Raw genomic sequence first — 18,545 nt, 5'->3', positions numbered from 1 at the left:
CTCTCTCTCTCTCTTTCACAACTCTCTCTCTAGGGCTTGAAAAAGATTCAAATGAGGATAACTCTAAAAAGGCTAAAGCTCCGAATTTCGTTGCACTATATATATAAAAAAAAAAAGCTTGACAGAAGTTCATTTTTTCTTTCTGTTTAAATAATCTCTGAAAGGTGCCCTTCGATTTTTTGCCCAATAATAAACTTTGAAAATGCAGAAGCCTATTCGTCATGCATTCCTTAGGTTATTATTGTGTGTATGTGATTGTGTAGGGATTTGCATAGTGTAATGCTGCCTCATTACAGTCGGAAGGAAGGGTAGTTTTCCACCTTTAAAAGCTTTCTTGGTGCAGAATGGCTTGCCATAATTTATTAGTTGATGCGGTGCACATTCTTTACCGACTCCTTTAGATCGACGAGTGGTAATCTAAAAATAAGTTTAATCGAAATCTAAGTTTGAATGGTATTTCTTATAATGGGATTTGCCCGAACATCATTTATCATTTAGTGTTCAGTGTCACTGAACTGTTTGTTCTCATCTTGCCGTAAACATCTTTAGAATACCTGCTATTTTCGTCTTTCACGCACATCGCTATTAAGTGTTGTAGATTCTGTGCGACATGCCAGCCTTCTTGCTGCAGTTGCTGGCCACTTTCTCGTGGGAGAAGTGTGACCACGTGCCTTATTTTTTGCCACTGCAGCGGACTTTGGCTCGGCGTCCATGATCTGTCCGGCCAACTCCTTTGTGGGCACGCCGTACTGGATGGCGCCCGAGGTTATTTTGGCCATGGACGAAGGCCAGTATGATGGGAAAGTGGATGTCTGGTCCCTGGGGATCACATGCATTGAACTGGGTATGTCCTCCACCATCCACTTTTTTTCTCTCCTCCCGTGCTGACAAACTCCTGGCTAAGAAAAGAAAGCACAGTTTATGTGTGTTTGAAGTTGTTAAGATCTATGCGAGTCTGTGTTCACAAATGGCCAGTGGCTTATTGCGTGTATATGACATGGGTGAATAAGTGTGCCACACATGGCAGGCCATAGGGGACACTGTATTTAGGGTATTGGGGCTTTTGTGTGGCTTGAGGAAGAAAAACATCTCAAGCGCTAGCAACAGTACAGCAGCTAGCTGCCATGCACCATGTATTTGCACAATGCAACCTGGTGCGTTTAGATTGATGAAAACTCAGTGAGAGAAACTCTTTGTAAATACAGTAGAACCTTGTTCATACATTTTAGAAGAAAACGCAAGAAAAAAACACAGTAACCGAGAAACATACAATCGGAAGTCACTAAAAAATTTACAGGCTCAACTGTAGTTGACATGTACATAATGCAAAGCGTTGTGCAAATCGTTGCAGCGCAAGACGCCAACACGACCCAAGCTGGTAGGGCTCGAGCAGCCCCTAAACGCACGGTGTTTTTACTGCTTCGGCAAGGTTACACTTGCGCTCCTCGAATTCGGCTTGGGTCAGCAGCTTCTCCAAGTGGGGCATTTTAGTGGGAAGTTGTGCCCACTCGGCACAAATTTTCGTGGCACAAGACGTGGGCCTAAGCAACCCAGGCGCACATTGTCTTCCTATTCCCTAGTGTTTTGAGACTGGGACTGTAAATATTAAAAAAATCTAGCTGGTGGGCAACACAGAACACTATGCCTACGTGCTATGATGGATGCCGTCAGAGGGATACATGATGCTCATGCAGCAGGGAACGGTGGCATGTTTGGGTTATCGGCTCTTAAAAGCGTGCAGTACGCTTCCATCGTCACTACTGCCCATGCGCTGAGAAACAGATAGGTGAAGATGCTTACCACAATAGGGTTGGTGGTGATAGCTGCGAATGCAGTATGCGACGACCCAGGAGGAGATTTGCTGAAACTGGAATAAGAAACTTAGCGGCCCACCAGCGTGAGACTGGCTGATGAGTATTGCGGATAAACTGCTGCAACAAGTAGCTTACTGTTCTCTATCACGCGCACCTCACACCTTGGTAACAAAAGCTTCTTTTCCTGAAACGTATGAACTGGTAAAAAATAACTGTGTTGGGTCGTTCTTTGAGTTCTCGATTGTAAACATTGGCGCCGGGAAATCGTGCTAACAGGATCATGTCTACGAGGTTCTACTGTACTACAGATAAATCTTAATATAACGAAATTCTTGATATAACAAAGTATCTAACATTTTATAACTTGTCCCTAAAATGTCATGTATTTTGAACCTCATCATAACAAAGCATGTTTATCCGTGATTTAATATAACAAAATTTCACTGCTGCTGTGAAGGAATACTGAGACAATAAATGAAAACTTCCGCCTCTGGTTGAATTGCATGCACTGGCTTTCAAATGCACCTCTCAGATCGCACGCCGCAAGAGCCAGAGTTACCACCAAACCGGTCACTCTGCTATAAAAGTTTAAGTGAAATAAAATTCCATTGCACCCTGTGCACTGTATGCTTTAGGTGCAGGTGAAAGCTTGCAAAGGTGGGCTGAGAGTGATGTTGTCTTGATGAGTGCCGTCCTCTTTCATCAAGCCAACGTCCTTCTTGGCTCACCCTTACAAGCTTTCACTTGCACCTAAAGCATACAGCGCACAGGGCGTGATGTTATTGCACTTGGCATGGTGTTGTCTTCTGGTGCATTTAGTGCTGGAGGTTGTGTAATCTGGAGTTTTGGAGACAACCAGAGGCAGACAAAGCCTTTGCTCCCTGCTGCTTGCAATTTTCATGATAGCATCATCCCACTGCAGGGTCGCCACTATCAGCTGCGGCAGATAGTGGACGAGAAAGCTTGGCTGGCTTTGCTTCCTACCAAACATTTGAAGATTTTGCCAAGGATGCATGAAGCCATATCTTTCGTTGCCGACTCTGAAATTCACCAAAGTAACCTTTTTTATCAATCAAATTTGCTTTTTTGATTGCCCGATAATTTGGAAAAATTTGCATCTTCTTCCCTGTAAGAAAAAATTCATTGGTGACTGTACTTATTTGCATAAAAGATCGAATTTCAATATAACTAAATTTTGATATAGCAAAGCAAATTGCTGACTCACCAACTTCATTATATTGAGGTGTAACTGCAGTTTATCAGGAGCCCTTATTGAGATGCTAGAAAACAGCTCGTTTCTGCAGATAGATGTGAAGCTTTTGGGAACGTAGCCAGAACCATTAAAATCTCGTTAGTGTCTGGACCACATATCTAATGAAAAACATTCGTATTTGGATCTTCTCCTTGCCTGCGCAGGTGAAAGGAAGCCTCCCTATTTCAACATGAATGCCATGAGTGCCTTGTACCATATCGCCCAGAATGACTCGCCCACACTCAGTGGAGGGGAATGGTGAGTGTGTTGAAAGTTCATTTGCAGCTGAAAATTGGCGAGAAACTTTGGTGATGGCATCAATAGATTCAATTGAATGCCTTGTGGCATTCTACTCACTGAGCGTGAGTAGATATTTGTCCACATGTGCAACTTTGCTTCAAAGCTTGGGTTCGAATGTAATTGTACCTGCCAACATTTATGATTTTATTGTAAAATGCCCGATTTTATATCTTGTTTGCAGTTGACATATTTTCACTAATAATTTTACAATTTCTCATGTGTGTCTATTCTAGGGCTAAAGTTACTCCAAAAAAACATAGCTACAATTGGTGACGAATTTGTCATAGCTGAGTTTTCTTATCTGCAGATTATGTGGAGGTACCTGTGCAGCAGCGTCAACTTGTCCAATATTTACTATTTTTCACCATATATTAGAATTCTTTGGCTTAACAGTTATATTTCTGTAATTATAAAGGTGGCAGGTCTGTGTAATGTTTAGGCCAGGAACCCTCCAGGCATAGGGATGAGGATGCCCGAGTGGAAAAAGTGGAAAAAGAACAGGTTTAGTTGCATCTTGCAAGTAGTGGATTAAACTAATGACATTAAAGCCAAGGGCTATCATCTTTAATTGGGATGGTTGAAATTGCGAGTATACTGCTTTTTCATTTGGTCTTCTTATAAAAATTGTTTTGTAGACTTCCATTAATTCAACCCTTGTAGTGCAATTTATTAGTTAATTTGGTCCCAATTGAAGCGGTGAAAAGAGCTCAATGCTTTTTGTCTCCATGTGAACGTGGAATTCTGCTCTGGTTAGCTAATATGAACACCAGTTGAAGGTCCCAGCCAGCACCCATACATTCGTATAGGCCAGTACATTTGTTATTTCGATCCTGAAATTGACCCTTGCCAGATTGACTTGGCTGCACATGGTTGGTAGCCCTAACGGTGACCCCAATCATGACTCCAATGGCTGTCTTGGTAGCGCCAGGGCACAGTGACTATGTCAAGAACATGTCAACTTAATATCTGACATCCAAAATGCTGATTTTTGGCTTGCCTTAGGCAGGTTTCGAAGTGAAAGCAGCAGGTCACAATGAATGATTAGTATTACAAGCTTACTCAAATCTGGTACATGGCTCTTTTCCCCAAGAAAATTAGTCCGAAAATTGCCTACATGTTAACAGTTGGATATGAGACCGAAACTGTGTTTTCTGTGCCTGCGTCATTGCCATTTTCATCAGAGTATTGAGGCAAAACAGCTTCTTTGTTGGTTGGCAATGACGTTGATGTGCTGCTTTGAGGCTGTAATTTAAAAAAAGCTTGTTCAAAAGGCGTTATTTTACATATCAGGCTAGCAGCAACAGGGTTGCATATCAAATTATCGGTATCTTCGACCCTTGCATGCTTCATAGTGGGTAGTCTAGACATGAGCCACCACTTTGTTGGCGATTGTAGCATAGTAGTCCCAAGAAATTTGGAATATCAGACACAGTGCGCTGCAGTGAGAGTGACATATATTGTGGGTAACAGGAAGCGACAAAAAACTGTCCATATTGCCAGTGGTAAACATTAAATGAAATAAATTTGTATTCTGTGAAGATAAACTGCACATTTCATCTTATTTATGATTGCCAGAATCGAAGGCATGCTGCATTTTTTTAGGTAAAGTCAGGTGTGTGTTAGGTATGTTTGCACATATATTTCTACTATGAGCCCATAAAAACTGTGGGTGTGTTATATTAGAGAGTACATTAGAATCAAGTGAACACTGCCAAATGAAGCAGCGGTGTAGTTCAGCATTTTTTTTCTGCCTTAGTTTACCTTTTTATTTGACCAACTGGATAATTCTACTAATTCTGTCAGTCCCGTCAAGGTCTAGAGGTCTATTTTTACTGGCCTCCTGGGTCACTGCCATTCTAATTCGTAAAAACATTTTTACAACTGTTCGATATGTATTTGATTTTATGCCACCTTTATTTATTAATATCTGATTGAGTTTCAGAAATTACTATTTGCAAGCCCCTGCTTTTTAAGAACTATGTTGAATTAAGAAATTTGTGGCTTGATTGTTTTACTTATGCAGTATCTGAAGTTGACCTTGTCATGGGTGCACTCGAGTGAACACGCTTTATTTAAATAAAGTGATTGTTCTATTGATTTTAGGGACTTGTTTTTCATACTTTGACATGTTCTTGTGTTGCACATCGTCTTTTAAATTTTAACATGACTTAATATGTTGGTTAAGCTTCTAGCTTTATGTCAGGTGCAGCTGCCAGCAAAGGCACCCTGCACAGTTGTAGTTTCCAAAACAGGCTAAACGAAGAAAAGGAAAATTAAGAATTCATCATAAATACTTGAACTTAAAGCCAGGTCCATGCTAGCACCACCCTTCGAATCCATATAATGTTGGCTGCTCAAGAGTTGTCCAAAGTAGATGGCAGTTCTGCTTGCATGCTGCCTGCTCCATGATCGGCAGGCCAATTGGCGACTACAAAGCAGGCGAAGAAGCTTCCTTGGCACTTCAGCTCTTTTGTTGATGCGTGACTCCCATTACCCATCCACTGCATTTTCTTCAGTATCTTGTGCTTTGTTTTGATTGCACTCCGGTTATGCTCATTCCATAGGTCGGACGTCTTCAGGCATTTTGTAAATTCCTGCCTGCAGAAGAACCCTGCAGATAGGCCCACAGCCGTCAACCTATTACAGGTTTGATTGCACTCCTCCTCATGCTTATTGTGCAGTTTCTTTTTTTCTTTTCTTGGTACACATTTCTGCATTATTTCTGCACTGTATGTGCCTACGAAAGTAAACTTTAAAGAACCAGAGATGTGGATTCTTCTTTATTTTTCTGTTTCAACCTTCGAAATATTTGTTACTTGCATTCGGTGAACACATAACAGAATATGGCAGAAACTCGTTCCACAAATCAAGTGCCGATAACTTTGCAGCGATGCATGAAGCATGGCTGCTCTTCGCATACAGTTAATCCTCGGTATAATTAACTTCTTTATAACCATGTATTTAGAACCTCAATGTAATGAAGTGTGTTTGTATGCGATTTCAATATAACGAAATTTCACTGCCGCCGCAAAGGAATGCCATGACAATAAGTGGAAGCATCCAAGGATGCTGATCATAAAATGATTGAATTACAAACGGCTGCTTGCAAACGCACCTCTCAAATCGCATGCTATGTGACAAGAGCGACCGTGGAAGTGGAACCGCACCATGTTCTATACAGTTGAGTCCACTTATAATGAATAACGACAAATCCGATTGTTATAATCGATCATCACTATACCTGGACTGCTGCTAAAAAAAAAAAAAAGAAGGAAAAGCTGCCGAACATACTTTCATAGCTTCGAAACCAAATTTGCTACTTACAATAAAAAATTGGCGTTGTAGAAAGTAGGCTGTGAAACATTGAAACGTTTATTTATACCTCTAAGCAGCATGTCAAGCGTTAGGCATGCTGAAATAGTCAGAAATCTGCACTTGCTTTCACGGAAGTTTCAGGTTCACAGCCGCAGTGTGCGTTGCGTCCAGTGGCTGTGCAAACACTGGCGTCTATAATTTAGCGGGCACGAAATCAATGAGCAACTCTATCGACGACAGTGCACTTTGCGTGAACTTTGGGGGTCGGTGTCAAAAATGGGCCACTGTCAATCTCGTCATCACTCCTGCTGCTGACGTCGCCTCCTTAACACTGCGGCGCCGTCTATGTGTTGCAACAACGGTCGCGCCGTCGGAGATTCTTCGGAGAACGAGGCAGCGCTGCACCACCTGTTGTACCGCCAGTAGCGACATACTCCCAGAATTCGGGTTTGTCAGCGGCTACTGCCGTGTTGGTTTCACACATGGAGGGGGTTTCGCCCTGGCTCACAAAGGCCACCGTTTCCGTTGATCAGCATGGTCACTAGTTGTAGCCTTCATAATCGTGGCGCTCACGATTTTCAGAATTGTCGATATCATCAACTGCACGAGTCTTGCAAAATTTGCAGCTTCGTTACAAGCGACACAGCTTTACGCTTTGTCGGCGCACCAACCGCAGCCCCCACTGCTTCCGTGGTAAGGTCCTTCAGAGACCATATTCCGCGGCGCATTTATGTGCTCACTGAGGAAGAGAGGGAGGTTTTTTCTTTTTTTCTCTGGACGCTTGCGGGTGACGCGGATGCAAAGCAGTTGGCAACATCTTGTGGCACACTGCTCCAATTTGCGATGCTCTCTGTGGCTGTCACAATCGGCGTGCTGGTGGGACGTGCTGCGCGGTAAATGGTGGCAGATGCGAACTTGCGTAGGCAAACTTTTCGCCTCGGTTAAGGGGAACTTAGCAACACAAATTTGACGATCATTCTGCATAGGAAACGCCACACAAAAGGCAGAATTTCTATTGTTATATCCGATATGCAGTGCATAACATCGTTATATACGGTTATTTCTCTCATAGTCCTAATGCCTAAGTTGATACTCTAAAGGCGGCTCATCGTTATAATCGATATATCATTATATGTGGTATCGTTATAAGTGGACTTATAAGTGGACTGTACTGTATAAAGTCCAAGTACGATAAGAGCTATCGGGCCTCGCCCACTGTGCAATTTATGTGAGAGTGAAAGTCTAGGAGGGTGAGGCAAAGGCAAAGAGGGGGAGGGGAGTGAGCTCTCCGTAACGGGATCAAGTGCGCTTGAGGGAGTGGGGGGTAAGTTGACACGCGTCTCAATTTCTGGCGTGTCTCCATCGTGGCTGAGCATGGCTGTAAGGCGCGGCTGAGCACATACGCAGCTGCACACCCTGCTTTAGAGGTAATCTGCCGCATGTGTAAAGAGTGGGCATGCGGAGAGGGCGTGGCACTTGGAAAGCTGTCTTCCCGCACATTTAGTATTGGACGTTGCATGACCTCGAGTTTCGATGACCCATTGGAGCGAGAGGCAATCGAAGCATTCACTCCGTGCTGTCGGCGCTTTTCCTGATAGCATCGTCTCAGCGTGGGTGACACTAGCAGCTGCGGGGGTGGAGTGCACGCGAAAGCGTGGCTGGATTTGCTCAATTAGTACACTGATGTGAAGATATCGTCGACGTATGTGGCATGAAACCATATCATTCGTCACCGACTCTTACATTTATCAAAATTAATTGTTTTCTTATTCAAATTTGCTTTTGTCGATTGCCTGATAATTTGGGAAATTCTTCGGCCCCTTTCCATGCAAGAAACATCGGCCAGTTACTGTACTTATTTGAAATTTGAAAATTGAAACAATGAGAGTTTGATAGAACGAAGCAAATTGCTAATTTTACTGACTTCTTTATACCGAGTTTTAACTGTATTTGATTGTAGCTAAAGGGACACTGATGAGAAAAGTAAATTGAGGTGTAGTTGTAAGTTACCCTTCTACAATATTAAAGAAGCCACTCTTATTGGGAGAAGAGGCTTGATAAGCTTGAACAAACTCATTGATAAAAGCTGGGTGGTGATGCCACCTTGGAAGTGCCTGAACTAGCAGATGAAGGTATTAGTTTTGTGCAGGTGCCATATGGTGGGTTCTGCATGGATTGGTTTCACGTGTGGTGGAGAGAGTGTTCTATGGGATAGTCTGTAGCATGGTAGTATGTGTGCGTGAATTGGATCCCTTCCTCCCTGTCTGGTTTGGTTTACATGCTGCTCGTCGTTTGTGTCTGTCCAGCATCCATTCATGACGCGGCCACGCTCAGGCAAGGTGATAGTAGACCTAATCCAGCGGACAAAGGCAGCAGTTAGGGAACTGGACAACCTCAACTACCGCAAGATGAAGAAAATTCTCATGATTGACTCGCAAGAGAACAACGAGGCCAACGCAGTGGAGGCTGAGGATGACTCGACAGTAAGTTCCTCATCTTTTCTCAACTGTGGTACCCCCTTGAGCCCCACACCTCGTCATCGGTACGGCAGATACCCTAACGATACAATTATACTACTGTGGGAGTACCCACCACCGCCGCTCTCACTGCGTCTTGCCTTGTTCACACCCGTGGCTGGCCGGCTGACTCAAGCCATCACCTATCTTGATGAAGTCTATATCTGTTAGAATCTATTATCAAAGAAGCACTAAGAAATATTGCCAGTGAGGCTCTAGACTGAGGGATGCTTTCCTTTCCTTTTCTCCCTTTTTTGTTGTTTAACAATAAGATGACCTCTCTCGCATGTCTAGGCATTTTTGTGCCTAGACACACAGGGCATGTGTAGCAGTGAATTGACTGGAACCTAAATATCTGTTTCTATAATGAATTTGCAGCAAGTAGCATTGCAAACTACAGCAACTGATAGTACTTCTTGCTTTGCAAGCTAATTGCTATGTTACTAATTGCTAATTGCTAAGCTAATTGCTATGTCAACATGCATAGTTTCAGCAGTTGTTCCCTCGTGGCCACATTGAACTACAATGAATAGTGCCACTTTATAAGTAGGAGCCAGTTGTAAGCTGCGTAAATTGGCTGATGGCCATCTGCCACGACTGCTGTTGCCAGCTTGTTCAAGTTCTATCTGAACTTCTTGGCGAGCATAAACAGCTTCGCCCAAGTAAACAAAAATGCTTTCCAAGGCTTGTTATTCGTTTCCGATGTTTTTCCTCTCAATTTTCTGGCCTCTTCACAGTAATGCCTCTTTGGTGCTGTAGGTAGATACTTCCAGTGAATGAATGCCACACGTGACGGGGTGTCTGCCTTGTGTTCCCCATCGTGTTGCAGGAGGACGACCAAGTGAGCACGGGGGGCAATGGGGGCAGCAGTGCGGGCAACGGTGGGGGCGAAGGCAGCAAGAGCAGCAGCCTGCGCTCCAACCAGAGCCAGCAGAGCAGCAGCAATGTGAGCGCGGGCAGCCACAGCAGCAGCACCAGCAGCCTGCCCCCAGCCTCGGAGATGGACTCGTACCCACCTTCCTCTTTCCGGCATCCGAGGGACAGTGTACGCACTTGTTTCCCCATTGCATTTCTTTGATGTGCACAGGGGAACGCTCAATAGCATGTTCTTTAGGGGACCACAGAAAAAGAATGTATGGTCCGGGACAAATGCAACATGACATACCTGATAACACTTATGGCAGCACTTTTGATGGGGCAGAAAGCTGCTCTCACAGAAAAGGGCTTTTGAAATATGTTAGAGTAATTGTGTGAGGTCATTTAGTCATATTTATGTAATAGATGGCATGGTACCTAAAAGTAATCATTTCAAAGTATGGTTGCAGGTATTTGTACAATATGAATGAAACCCCCTATTTGTGCACACATCAGTGCTTACAGACTCGTACATGGCGAATAGCTGTTTTATGCCTCAATCCTGTACAATCTCGTACCAAATCGTAATGTAATCCTGCGCAAATATGTGGGAGCTATACGGGAATTGTCACGGTATGCTATGATATAACACAACTGCTGTCACTGATTTCCTGGATGCCCCTGAAGGTAGCTCTTGTATTCCTCCCTTTGCAGAATTCATCGTCAACCAGCTTGAATAGTACAGAAGCAGGGGCCACTAATAATTTTGCAACGATACGGACAACATCTATAGTGACACGTCAAATGAAGGAGCATGAGCAGGAGAACCAGATGCATGAACAAATGTCGGGCTACAAGAGGATGCGGCGCCAACACCAGAAGGCGCTAGAGCAGGTGAGTGGCTTCGTCGCTGACATAGTGCTGTGAATCTCAGCTTTGCCTCTGTACTGTACTATCGTCTGGAACAAAGACTAGCACAAGCAAATGTCAACTGGAGCAGCAAGAGTCTACTCTGCGGTGCTGCTACTCTGGACCACACAGCAAGAGTTTTGTGCTTTCCCTATTTTGCATCATGGGGGAGGCTGATACAGTCAAATCTCGACATAACGAATCACGCGGGATCGCCAAAAATAGTTCGTTATTCTGATAGGTCATCATAGCGAAAGCCCCAAAATTAAACATTCCACCCATCAACTCTTCAGTTCATAAGTTGTCGCCATTTGAGCCAACCACGAAAACGTCGCTGTTGGCTCTTTGGCAGGCGCTGTTGCTATCTTTCGTAGATTCCACTGCCATGCACCACTGAAGCACACCGTATTAAGAGTGATGCGTACAAAGCAGACGCTGACGCTGAGAAAACTACTGACAAAATAAAAAAAAAAAGAAGAAGAAAAAAAGCTCCACTTCGCTTCCATAGCGCAGTGTTTCTTGTTTTTCACTTCCTTGCCCGTGGACACCGCAACTGTCTCACTCTAGCGGACACCTGAACAATGTGCTAGCGCGGGTAAACGACACCGTCTGGAAAGTGCAAAGTGGGACCGTGTGGCATCCCCGCAAGTACGGAGGTGACGTTTCTTCGTGCACATAGCTAGTATGGCTGCAGAAGGAAGCTCGAAAGAATGGTGTGCACCGAAAGAAGGAAGAGACGCACCTCCATTGCTAGGCGATACTTGCCGGGGTCGATGCTGGGTGGAGCATGCGCTTTCAAAACCCGATGGATGCGTCATCACATGGAAATTTAAGAATTCTCAGATTTTTTAATATTAGTTTATAGTACTGAGGCGTTGTTAACACGACATGGAAACTGAATAACAATCGTTATTCTGAAAAGTTCAGTGTTCTGAAAAATTTTTTAATGTGGTGTTCATAGTAACAAGATTTCACTGTATCTGTTCCAATGGCAGGCACTTAAAGGCCAACTGCAACAATATTCACTTTGGCCGAATTGCTTATAAATGAGCAGCCTATTGAAGCAATATTGGCTAACTTCACGGCTGGTAATTGTCTTAATTTTCTTATTAGCAGCCTTTAACTAACGCCTGGGATGACGTCTGCTCCTAGTGGCGAACACTTAAGACTAAGTCCCAGCATGTTGCCTCAAAAAATTTTTCACCGGTGCAGTCATGTGGGTGCCACCTAATAAAGGAGATAGTGCCGAAGAGCCGTGCTGGTTCTCAATGTTCTAGGTTGTGTGTGGCGAGTGGAAATGTTTTCTTTTTCTTTAATGCGATTACCATTCTTGGGATACTTTATACACACTTGAGATCTTTTGTAGCAGCTCTTCAATAAAAAAAAAAAAGATCATTTCACATTTATCCATTGCAGGGCATAATTGAACCCACGTCTTATACGGTTAAACCTCGATATGGCAAATTCGGTAAAATCGGCAATTTGCTTTGTGATATTGAAATTTGATCTTTTATGCAAGTAAGTACAGTCACCAATGGATATTTCATACACAGGAGGGTCTGAAAAATTTTCCAAATTATTGGGCAATCAGTAAAGGCAAACTTAAATGAGAAAAAAAACAGAAATACTGAGAATTGTCTACTAAAGCATGAACATTGTTTGGGGCTATGTTTATTTGTGTGGCCGCTTGGCAACAACATAAAATGAAAAAAATTATTAAAAGATATGTATATAAGAGAAATAACACTGATTTTCAGTTTTACAATATGAGAGTATGGGTTGGAAAACTCACTGTAACTCCCAAACTAATGATGATAGGAAGATGATATTTTTTTCAACATGTTGCTGAACATTTTCGCATGCATAACATGTTAAAAACTGAACAAAAAGTCTATTTTGTTAAAAAAAGTTCACTTCTGATTGAGGCCTACCACCTTAAAGTGGCAAAGCAAATGGAACTCATTTCAGCTATGATTATTGCTTAAGAATCGTATGTGCTGAAATTCAAGCACTGAGACAGCGCCGAAAATACTGCTATGAAAACTTGTTCTATGTGGTTGGTGCTCTGAACTGCTTTGAAAACGTCATGCAAATTCTACTGTGTTGGTTTCAGATGGAAGCAAAATGTATACAAGAGATGGATGATCACAAGCAGAAGCTTGACAAGGAATACGAAACTTTGTTACAGCAGTTTAGTAAAGAACTAGAAAAATTACAAATGAAGCACCAACAGGATCTAGAGAAAAAGGTAAGCATTTTCCCAGTTTCATCGGCATTCTTTTTGTCTTGGTGGAGACCTACTTGTCATACATTTGCTCGAGCTGCCGAGATACGGTATTTACACGATTGTAAGTCAACCTATATTTTTAAATTTGAAAATCTGGGGGTCGATTTACAATCGAAACCAAAACATGGCACCGCCAAAAAAGCGAGGCCAACGAGATATCAGGGGAGCTACAACATACTTTATGTTTGCTCTATGGCCATACCCATAGTTTTCGCTATCCTGTGCGTTTGTTCACTTTTCGGAAGGGGTGTTCAACACTGTTTAGAGTTTTGCAGCGCACACAACACTCATGGAGGGAGGTCGATAGTTGGAAGTGCCGCTGTTCCATTCATGGCGGCACCCCCAGAACGGCGGCGCTTGCAGGGAGTACATGGGGAGTATCGATAGTTCATGGAAAAGCAGACATCGCTCACGCGTTTCTCTTTTTGATGCGTTTGACTTAACTGCCGGTTACGTGCTACTTCCATGCTTCCTCAGTCGTCATGAGTGCTCCAGGCCCACTAAACATTCGGCACTCGTTCACAGCAGCGTTCAAGAGAACTATCCTTTACGCCGAAGAAACCAATCGCTGCGCAGCGGATCGCAAGTTCGATGTTTCTGATTGGGTGGTGCGAGAGTGGCGACTGCAGCGAAGCAAAATTTTCACCTGTGACGGCGAGCGAAGAATTTTCCACGGGCCGAAGTCAAGATTTTTTCCGGAGCTGTAGGCCAAGCTTGCAGCGTACGTCGCTGAAATGTGTGATCAGTCCTTGCCAGTGAAGTGCGACATGGTCATGAAACAAGTGTGGATTTTCGCCTTTTAAGGACCTGCTCCGCCGCGAGTACAAGTGGCTGGTGGCAGAAGACTGCGAACTTACACCAACCGGACATGTCAAAAGAGCGTCCCTGACGGCTGCATGTCGTTGGGTGCGCTGGGCGTGGGCTGCGGTTCCACAAGATGTTGTGGCGCGGTCGCTTGCCAAATGTGGAATTTCGCGGGACGACGCCACGCTGTGGGACCGTAGCAGCGATGACGATAGCAGCGGTAGTGACGACGATGGCACAAGTGAACATGAGTAGTCCAGCGACCATGCCAGCTACTAATAAATTTTCTATATGGATTGCACCCTTGGGTATGCTTCTTCTTTTTCCTGTCACACACGATATAGGGGAGTGGGGGTCGACTTACAATCGTGTAAATGCAGTACAATGTTGATAGCTTGTCAGTGGCATGAGTTTTCACGAGCTGGTTATATTTAAATGTAATGCAAGCATTGCAGGTTTCAAAAAGTGAACGGAGAATGATGATTTGTCCCCTTGTCAGGCTGCTCATAGCTTTCCTGGAAGCCTGCACAAGAGCTGTACATTTAGCACTTCAGAACAAGTACTGCATTTCATGCTCTTTTCTTAGTGAGCCTGAGAGGATCGTGTCTTTCGCTTTTCGTATTTAGGACTGGGCATTCTCACATTGCATAGTGAAACTTAAATGACCACTAAGGAGCTCATGCAATTCAGTTGTTTTCTTCTTTGCTTACACTGCATCTTGACCTTTTTTTAGCTCCATATAATTTCACTTTAAACAGAGCCAGTGCACTGTACAAACAGAATCGTAGTGTTCACGTATACACTAGCCACATTGTTTCATAGTGCTGCCCTTCAGCCATGTGCTATTACCACAATGTCCAGACTGCAGCCTTCACTTGACTACTATACTTGATTTCCTACTTGGCGGGCAATGTTATGGAAGCTATGCGATTAGTGTGGCCACAGAAGTTGCCCTGTGCATGTATTGCATGCGGTTGTTGTACCTGTGGTGCAACTACAACTACAACTTGTGGAAGTGAAGTTACATCGAATCACGCATAATCTGTGAACCTTCGTGCTTCCGGTACACAACATACTACATTTCTCTCACTAGCTCAAATGTTGTGCTGTGGCTGCTGGTCGCATAAATATGCCACTCCGCTCGTTCTGCGGTAGATAAGTTCAGATCTAGCATGCCTTCCTTGTATTTGTAACGAAGAGTAACTGCCTGCGCCTCAGCACCATTGCTATCAGTATTTATTTATTTATTTATTTATTTATTTATTTATTTATTTATTTATTTATTTATTATACCTCAAAGGCCCCAGAGATGGGGTATTACATGAGGGATGGGCTTAGTTTAACAAAACAGTGATTCGAGAGCAGCCTTGAAGTGATGAGCGTCGGAGTGGTGCGTGATGTCGGCAGACAGACCGTTCCAGTCCCTGGCGGTTTTAAAAAAAAATGATCGCAGATGAGAGGTAGTCTGCGCCGGGGGAGGATACACGGCTTTGCTGTGGTTAATGCGGCTGGACTGACGATGAGCTGGTAATATAGCTGAAATGTGGAGTGGTGAATGATAGAATTTGTGAAAAAGACAGTCTAGAAATAAGACGTTGCGATTCTAGATTAGTAAGACCGGCACGGGATTTTAGTTCAGACACGCTTGCATGATAAGAATATTCAGAGTAGATAAACCGGGCTGCACAGTTTTGAATTGATTCCAGTGTATTAGATAGGTTAGGTTGATGAGGATCCCAGACAGAGCATGCATGAACTCTTGGTTGCTGTCCTTGGCAGAACGTTTGTGACTGCTACCCATTCGGCTGCGTCCGTTGCGAATAAATCTCTTAGTAAGTGGTGGACGTGCTGGGTTTCGACCACCCTGGAACTTTGGAGTCGCACTCTACCCCCCATCATGCCCGACGACGCATGCACTCCTCCAGTGGCGCCGCCCACCCTGGTTTGTGCCAGTGCCTTGCGTCAGCGAGATCCCCCTATCTTCTCCGGCACAGATGACAAAGACAAAGATTGGATCTCCTCTTATGAGAGAGTGAGTGCCCATAAGCAGTGGGGCAATGTTACCAAGTTGAGAAACGTCGCATTCTATCTTAAGGACGTTGTGAAACTCTGGTTTCTAAACCATGAAGCTGACCTCACTTCTTGGTTGGTCTTCAAGACCACCTTTACCCAAGTTTTCAATCGGCCAGCAGTACGAAAGCTTCATGCAGAACAACGTTTGCGTACACGATCCCAAGAGGTCGGAGAGAACTTCACGAGCTACATTGAGGACATTGTTGACCTTTGCAAAGGGGTGAATGCGTCGATGTCAGAGGAGGATAAGATCAAACATATAATTAGTGGTATTGATGACGATGCATTTCAAATGTTATTATCAAAGAGTCCTCACACTGTCGTTGAATTGATAAAATTGTGTCAGAGTTACGACTAGTTGCGCAGGCAACGGCTTCACACCCGATGTCCCACTACGCCCGCCGACTCTCTGTCAAGACTTTGAGTCGACGACAACCATGCTGCTCTGTTCATAAAAATTCAGGAGTTCGTTTGCGCAGAGGACGTCCGCCAGCTATCGTTGATGTCTTCTGTCCCGGAACCACTTTGCCTTCTACGATCCGAGACTTCATTCAAGAGCAAGACTCTCAAGCCGTTCCTCCAGCTGCTGAGCAGACACCAGTCACTGCACCTCCCACTTACGCTGGAGCAGTTTCCCCGATCTCGTCCGCAAACACTCTTGCTGCCCTCTATGCATCGACTGCCGGCATTTTTTCCGCCATCTATGCCGCTTCCTGACCGACAGCATTTTCCGACTCATCAACCACGACTCGGACCTTACCCCCACCAATGGCGCACCTTCGATGACCGTCCAATATGTTTTGCTTGTGGTGGTGCTGGTCACGTGGCACGCCATTGTCGTCGTTGCATGTGTCTTCGGAACATCCGGCGAGCGCCACCTTTCCCCGCTCAGTTTTCCTCTTCACCTTCCAGTTTTCCTACTGCTTCCTTTACCCCTGACCGCCCAACTGCGTCTACCAGCCGCTCACCATCTCCACATCGTCGCTCGCTTTCTCCAATGCGGTGCCGTCCCGTGTCCATCGAGCAGGAAAACTAATGGCCGCAGTTCCTAAGGCACGAACTGTGTCCACATCGCAATGCCCAAGTCCTTGTCCCACTCCAGCCAACGTAATTGAAGTGTCTGTCGAAGGAATGGCCGTCGTGGCACTTGTAGATCCAGGAGCCGCCATATCCGTAATTTCCACTGAACTCTGCGGCACACTACGAAAGGTTTTAAAGTCTCTCTCCGACTTCTCCCTTCTAACCGCGAACACTCAAAATATTACGCCTCTCACTGCCTGTACTGCTCGCATCTTCATTTAAGGACTGTTGTATACCATCAAAGTGCTGCCCTCGTGTTCCCATGACATCATATTAGGCTGCGACTTCCTTGCAAATAATAACATTGACTGTTGTCACGCCGAACTCGAACTTTCTGTACTTCTCGACCTTGAGACTATCGAAAACCGCCCTTCTAGTGCTAAACTGTTTGTGTCCATGCTCTTCCCTACTTGTGCCTGTGTCACGTGGCACTATTTCTGATGGCACTGTTCTCTTTACAACCTCTGCGGTGTTCATTTGCCACAGATGTTCTCCGCTGCCCTTTGCTCTCCTTACTCTTCGCAGTGGCATCACGAAAATGGTCACCGACAATCCCACAGCCTGCCCTTTACCTTTATTTCATGGGGAAGGCCTAGGCCTCGTTCAACCGGTCGACACCTTTTGCATCTTTGACACTCCTGCCGTTTCTACTTCTACGGACCTTAGCGCACTTACTTGTGACGCTGCGGTTGATCAGTCACTCCTTGACACTTTCCACCACTCCATCAACTATGAAACGTCCTCTTCAGAATGAAGCCAGCTTATCGCTCTCCTGCAGAAGTTTCGCACTTCTTTCGACAGCCATGCTTCCGGTTTGGGCCACACCGTTTTTTACCAGATAGATATCGGCAGTCATGCACCTCTACGGAAACGCCCATACCGAGTATCCGCCTCTGAGCACAGTGCCATTGACCACCAGGTTGCTGACATGCTGAAGCGTGGCGTTGTGCAGCCTTCAAACAGTCCCTGGGCGTCGCCGGTCGTTCTCGTTAAGAAAAAAGATGGCTCTATTCGATTCTGCATCGACTACCGACGTCTGAACAAGATAATGCGTAAGGACGTTTACCTGTTACCGCACATCGAAGACTCTCTCAACTGTTTGCAGGGAGCGGAGTTCTTTTCTTCGATGGATTTACGTTCCGGATACTGGCAAGTCCCTTTGTCACCATCTGATCAACCTAAACAGCATTTGTAACACCTGACGGATTATACGAATTGTAATGCCTTTCGGCCTGTGTAACACTCCAGCAACTTTTGAGAGAATGATGGATAATATTTTACGCGGCCCCAAATGGAACACATGCCTATACTACCTGGATGACGTAGTTGTCTTTTCCGCT

General features: G+C 44.6%; 1 protein-coding gene across 2 annotated transcripts in view; it reads left to right on the top strand.

Annotated features, from left to right (window-relative positions):
* Tao (Serine/threonine-protein kinase Tao) overlaps positions 1–18,545 on the top strand; it is a 62,239-nt gene that overhangs the window by 18,691 nt on the left and 25,003 nt on the right. For both annotated transcript variants that reach the window (XM_055062800.1, XM_050194718.2), the window contains 7 exons: positions 692–844; positions 3,231–3,324; positions 5,931–6,012; positions 8,988–9,164; positions 10,027–10,242; positions 10,767–10,946; positions 13,075–13,209. In XM_055062800.1, coding sequence (XP_054918775.1) covers positions 692–844; positions 3,231–3,324; positions 5,931–6,012; positions 8,988–9,164; positions 10,027–10,242; positions 10,767–10,946; positions 13,075–13,209 — 1,037 coding nt within the window. The remainder of the gene's footprint in view (positions 1–691; positions 845–3,230; positions 3,325–5,930; positions 6,013–8,987; positions 9,165–10,026; positions 10,243–10,766; positions 10,947–13,074; positions 13,210–18,545) is intronic.

The sequence above is a fragment of the Dermacentor andersoni genome, chromosome 3 (genome assembly GCF_023375885.2).
Source record: "Dermacentor andersoni chromosome 3, qqDerAnde1_hic_scaffold, whole genome shotgun sequence".
NCBI lineage: Eukaryota > Metazoa > Arthropoda > Arachnida > Ixodida > Ixodidae > Dermacentor > Dermacentor andersoni.
This window is presented reverse-complemented; position numbering and strand designations above follow the sequence as displayed.